Raw genomic sequence first — 6159 nt, forward strand, 5'->3', positions numbered from 1 at the left:
TTCCTTCTCCAGCCTCCGCGGCCCCGGCCCCCACCCCCACCCGCAGGGCGAACCAGTCTTACCCAGAAAGAGAAAACAAATCAACAAACAAACCAACCGCACTTTCCAAGCAAACACGTCATCTTTCTAACCCCTTCTTTTGGTCATCCGCTTCTTTTTCAGAATCTTCATTTCCCGTATTCTGTATGGTGAGGAAAGCAAAAGCACGGTCCCTGGGGCACCACGAGAACCAAGTAGGAAGGACGTGCACAGACAATACACCGAGCAGCACTGTGGGAGGCAACCTTGAATCTGTGTGTCTATGCACAGGACACAGACATGTGCTTTCATTGTGTTCCTATAAATATATACCTGTAGCCCTTGCCTTACGACTTCTTTACTACTAACAAACATTTTGGGTCAGTCACACAGGATCCCGGAATTCCCCTCCTCGGTGTGTAACGCAAGACAGGAGGGAAGAATGCCAGGAGGCTGGCAGAACCCGCCAGTATTTCAGATGAAAGCTTAGAGGTCCGTTACCTATGTGGGCGGAAATCACGACGTCACGTCCCCTTTCGGCAGCCGATGCGCCCATTGGTCATCTGGGCAGGGGTGGGAGGGGAGATGACGGCCCAGGGACCCGGCGTGGGTGGGAGGAGGGGAGCCGCCTTAGAAGTCAGGGATGGGGCTTGGCTTATGTAAATTTTGCAGCGCGGGGGTGCCATTCCTGGCCAGCCACTCCCCGGGCTGTGGAAGTTTTCTGGAGATGTAGCTCGGATTTTCTTAGGAGAGTTGTTTGGAGGGGCGTGGAAGAGGAGGGGGTGCGGGGGGTGGTGGAGGGGCTGGGGTGGGGGTTGTGGCAAAGTGAGCGTGTGTGTACAGTGGAAGAGCCTAAGGCTGTGCGGGGGCGGGGAGAGAAACGTTCATACTTACCTGGCAGGGGAGATACCATGATCACGAAGGTGGTTTCCCCAGGGCGAGGCTCACCCATTGCTCTGGGGGTGTGCTGACCTCTGCGATTTCCCCAAATGCGGGAAACTCCACTGCGAAATTTGTGGTAGTGGGGGACTGCGTTCGCGCTCTCCCTTGGCAATGGATACAAAAAGACAGATAAATCCAAGCAACTGCGATAGTGGGTGTAAAAGCGGTTGAGCAAGGACTGTGACCTTCAAGCTTATCCCAGAGTTTTGCATTTTTTTTTTTTTTAATCTTTTTCTCTAGCGCACTGGGTAAAGATGGTAGATAAGCCAGTAACGCTTCAATGAAAACTGGGAGGTCTGCATCACGGCCAATGCCTAGCCAGGTTCTTTCTTTCCCTGCACAAACCAAACACAGGCTTTTGTTACCACTGCAGATATAAGTTTCTCTGCAGATTTAAGCTTCAAGGGGTTTTCCTACTTCAGGATTTCATTCTGACTGTGGAGCTCTGTTCTATACCCTGCAAAAATCTTGCACAATCTTCACCGGTGTTTCCAACTTGGACTTCAAAGTAGGGGTGGCCCACCATACACACTCATAAGGACCTGGGTTTATCCTCCTGCCAACAACAACAGAAAACGTGAAACAAAGACTTTGAAGAGACTGGGGCATCAGGTGAAAAAGGACAGTGTGTGGTTCCGGAGAGGTGGTGGGAAACAATGGCTCCAATTTACTGTCTGCAGAGAGTTTCCAAGCAGGGCACTCCAGGGCAAACTGAAAAGGAGCCCGGTGGACCTTGCTGAGTTGAGGACACTGAACCTGAAGTCCAGGGAGGCCAAAGGAGCTAGGGTCCACAGAACAGACTCCCAGAGGGGAGAGAGATGCTGAAAGTAACTCAGAGAGAACTGCAGAGGAGATCCCTCCTGCATGCAGCACAGTACTGATCAGTGCAGCCCTGGCAGGAAACTCCCCAAGGTCAGGGGGAGAGCTTTGACAGGATCAGAGAACAGTGCCTGGCACTCACACAGATAGTGCTTGTCCCCAACAGATAGACTGCAAGGAAGAAAACAAAACAGACAGACAAAACCTCTCAATTCATGAGGGCGTGGGGTGGAGTACTCAGGAATGTCTTGCCTCACGAGGGCAACTAGTTAGCCATAAACTGAGTGCTGCTCAGAACCACTTAGTGAATCATCAAAGCACGACCTGAAAGGATCAAACTGTTTGCAAGTAACTTGAATGCATCCCTGAAGAAAGCCCAACGTTTACAGGAACACACAACTCTCCATCATCCAACAAGGCAACATTCACACTATCTGGCATTCCATCAGAGATTCGGAGGTATCCAAACAGGCAGGGCAAATGACCCATAATGCAGAGACACATCGATCATGTGCAAACGACCCAGAGCTGACACCGGAGAAGGACATTAAAACATTTATTCCAACTGTATTCCGTAACTTCAAACAGTTCAGTAGACACATGGGAAACATAAAAAAGACCCAAGTGAACTTTAAGAGATACAAAAAGAAAAAAAGAAAAAAAAAAGATGAAAACTACAACGTACTGCAAGGGATTAACAGCGAGCAATTAGAAAATGCAGAAAACAAAAGTTTTTTAAAATCATTTATTTATCAAGAGAAACTATTCCTTAGCCCAGATATTCATAGTTCACAGTTTCACAGTTCAGGAATACAGGTAAGTGCCAAACTTCCATGAAACTCAACCCAAAGAAATTATATGGCACTTAGAATGCTCCTTCAGGAACAGTCTGCCTTTATATTCCAAAATCACTTTGCACTCTGAAAGATACCAGCCTTCCTCATCTCCTCAAAATCTTTCATGGAATCATAATTTCTGTAGAAATCTGCATATGCCTTCTTTCTTGGTTCAGCCACAGCAAACTTACACAAAGTTGCAACTCCCAGGGAGACAATGAATGCTCCAACCATATGAAATCGCAGACGCTTGGCCAGAAGGCCACGCATCTGAGGTTTCATCAAAGAACTGGAAGCCATGGTAGTTTTTCTCCTTGACAGCTCAACGATGACGTCCTTCCAGACAGATGGAGAAATGGACCAGAAGAAACAAAATTTTTTTTTTTGAAGGTGGCAAAACAACAGTAATTGTTGACTTAAGTACAGAGGAAGGAGCAAACCCTTCTAATGAGTTCATTAGGTGCACAGGCAGCTTCCTAAAAGGTTCCTGGCAGCACCCACTTATCCAGCACGGAGCACAGCTCTGAGATGCCACCAAGGAAGGGGCTCGCCCACCAGGGAGTTCTTGTATTAAATACCCAGGTCGAAATAATGTGGGCCCCGTTTGCAAGGAGTTGAACTTTGTCTTGGGTTGGCAGTAATGTAGGAGGTCCATCCAGCTCCTCAGAGGGGAATGCAAAGATTTTCTGTGATTCTGTTTTCCTAGTCATCCAGTCAAGGCCTGGTCTGTGGCTCGGTGTGGTGGGGTGCCAGCCCAGTGAGTGCTGGCAGTGGTGACGTCATGAAGCATTACCCACGAAAGGGTGTGGGTCCTCTGAAGTCCAGGATTTGAGGAATGGCCTGAGGACAGATTATGCTATTTTTAGTCGTCATGTTGAGCCCACTGTAAAACAGCTGCTGTGAGGAGAATCATGTCTGAGAGGGAATGCAGGCATCTCCATCTCTTTTTCTCCCCCAGTTCTGGATGGAGCTGCAAGGAGTTAAGGTACTCTTTAGACCAAGGCATGGCAGTTTTCTAGGCATGTTTAGAGATGTAGGTGCTCTTCCTGGAAGGCTAGATTATCCACCACTTTCAGTGCGTCACCACTTAGAGATCTTTGGGTCTGCCTGTTGCCTCCTGCACCAGTGCAGCTTTGTGAGGCCCTCACTGTTGTCTAATCCAGCCTGTGTCCCCTCCTCATCACACCCCAGCAGGTGCCCTGATCCCAGCGAGGGCTTCTTCTCATTGCCTCCCAAATTGGCCATAACGTAATTTTTTTGTGTGTAGTTGATTTACAGTGTTGTGTTAGTTTCAGGTGTACCACGAAGTGACTCGGTTATATTGGGTTGGCCAAAGAGTTGGTTCGGGTTTTTCGGTAACAAACTTCAGAAGAAACAGATTTTAATAGGAATTGCATTGACTCTGCAGATCACTTTGAGTGGAAAGCCACAGTCCCAAATGAAAGGGTGCAGGCGCCCTGAGACCAGGCGGTGAATACTCCGCTTTGGGGGTGCCGCGCAAGTGGTGCACAGAGCCTGATTGCCGACGTCAGAGCTTGAGTAAGAGATTCCCCCCATCCGTGTGCGTGTGCCTTCATCCTCTGGCAGCTGCCCTGGAATGTACAAGGCGGATGACTTAGCAAGGGCAGCCCTCCAGGGGGTGCCAAGAGACCGGGGCACCAGGGTTAAAAACCGGGATGAACGCGCGTACTGGGGATCCGCTGGGTGGAGATTCCAGGAGAGTTCAGGCCGTGGGGCGCGGGGGAGGCACTGCAAGGGCAGACGCATAAAAGCGGCGGCTGAGGGCCCGCTAATCAGATGCCAAGCCAAGTTCGTCCCTCAGTGGGCTCGAACCACCAACCTTTCGGTTAACAGCCGAACTCGCTGCGTGATTGCGCCACAGAGACAAAAGGCTGCAGGGTTTTGTTGTAACATCCTGGAATCAGAATGCATTCCCCGGTTCTTTCCAACCCAGCGGAAAATAGAGTCAAATGCCTCTATCTTGTCCAACCTCGCTGGCCCCAGAGGCATTGAGTCTCGTCCCTCAGGAACGTCCGGCCGTGGACACCGAGCCCGAGTCAGCTGCGGGCTCCGACGAAACAACGCCAGGGCCATGACCATCCTCGCCTGCTCCTGGCCGCCCCCCGATCCGCGGGACGACTGCAGCCTCTCTCGGGCCAAAGTCCCCGGTTTCCCACTCGTGATCCGCCTTACTCGTCGTGCTCACCGCAAGTCCCCCCTCACCCCACCCCACCCCCAGGTCCAGTGGTCGGGCGGGAGAAAGGACAGCAACCGGCTGTGTCCCCACCGCGCTGCCTCCTCTTGGCGCTTCCAGAGAAGGACTCCACGAGGCACGACCTGGAGTTTGCGCACCAGGCAGCCCCTCGCCCGGAACAGGGCCTGGCATCCAGCAGGTGCCCAATAAATGTCTGGCTGAGGATGCATTCCGCCGCAGGGGCCGGAGGTGGTGGGTCCACCGAGAATTCTTATGCCACCTCTAAGTTTTTAGTCCTAGAGGAACGTAAAAAAGTTCTATAAAGTCCAAGAGGGCACCACTTGGACCGGCTCTGAGCTCCCCATGTAAGACGGTACGCCGGCCTCAGCCTGCGGGTGCAGGTGTCATGTCTGAGAGGGATGAAGGAGGAAAGCTTCAAAGTAGAAAGACGGTTGGGGTAGGCAATCTGGAGTATGAGGGAGAGAGGGAGAGAGACTGGTTCATCTCTAGCCATCTGCTTACCTCCAGTGCTAACGTCGACCCGACCACCGCTCCGTGGATCCCCCGGTGGAGCACAGTGGTCGCGGTGTGATTGGTGCGGTGATGGAAGCCTGGCTGCTTGGGTCTGAATTCGAATCCTAACAGAGAACCGGCTTCCCGTGCCTGATCACCGCCGGCAATAGCCTGTGGGTCTACCTTTTGGACTTGGTGGCTTGCCCCCTACTGCCCACAGAGCAGGTGGGCGAGGGGACGCGGCGCACACCTCACCGGGGGACTCAAGCTCTGAGGCGGCCCAGACTTCGCCCGAGGCCCCCAAGGCCTGAAGTCAGCATCCCCTCCAGGTCTCCCCTGCGCTGAGAAGAGTGCCTGGGGCTCCAGGAACAAACTTCTCCTCTGTCTAACTGGGGACTTGGCTGGGTTGGTCAGAATCAACCCTTTTCTGGCCTCATGGGGCCGAGCGCCCCCTGCAGGGGCCTCGAGGGGTCGCTCTGTTCCTGCCGATTGGATTTTGGCTTGCAAAGAACAAGGGCTCAGGCAGATTTTGATTTCCCTGGCTTAGGCTGTGCAGGCTGATACAAGCAAGGCTCAGGGGCTGCAGCCACCCAAACAAGGAACCTCTCCTGTCTGTCGTCGTCTTTGTGAATGGCCAGCTCCTATACATAGAAAAATCCGCAATAACCCACACAACAGAAAACTACCAGTCAACAAACGAATTCTGTAGAGTGGCAGAGTACAGATAGGCAAAAATCAGTTGTATATCTATACATTAGAAGTGGAGAATCTGAAAAAGAAATTAAGAAAACAATTCGATTTAAGATTGAAGAGGAAAATTAGAAGTTTGGAATCAGC

General features: G+C 51.6%; 1 protein-coding gene and 1 non-coding gene across 2 annotated transcripts; one reads left to right on the top strand and one right to left on the bottom strand.

The window, feature by feature from the left end:
* Positions 1 to 904: 904 nt before the first annotated feature.
* On the top strand, positions 905 to 1068 carry LOC130843611 (U1 spliceosomal RNA). Its single transcript, XR_009051064.1, has one exon. It is a non-coding gene; the product is annotated as a U1 spliceosomal RNA (small nuclear RNA).
* A 1606-nt stretch (positions 1069 to 2674) lies between these two features.
* On the bottom strand, positions 2675 to 2915 carry LOC130832755 (cytochrome c oxidase subunit 6C-like). The gene has a single exon (XM_057701519.1). The coding sequence runs from the start codon at positions 2913 to 2915 to the stop codon at positions 2688 to 2690; it is 228 nt and encodes a 75-aa protein (XP_057557502.1). The 3' UTR covers positions 2675 to 2687.
* Positions 2916 to 6159: the final 3244 nt, after the last annotated feature.

This window comes from Hippopotamus amphibius, chromosome 1 (genome assembly GCF_030028045.1).
Source record: "Hippopotamus amphibius kiboko isolate mHipAmp2 chromosome 1, mHipAmp2.hap2, whole genome shotgun sequence".
NCBI lineage: Eukaryota > Metazoa > Chordata > Mammalia > Artiodactyla > Hippopotamidae > Hippopotamus > Hippopotamus amphibius.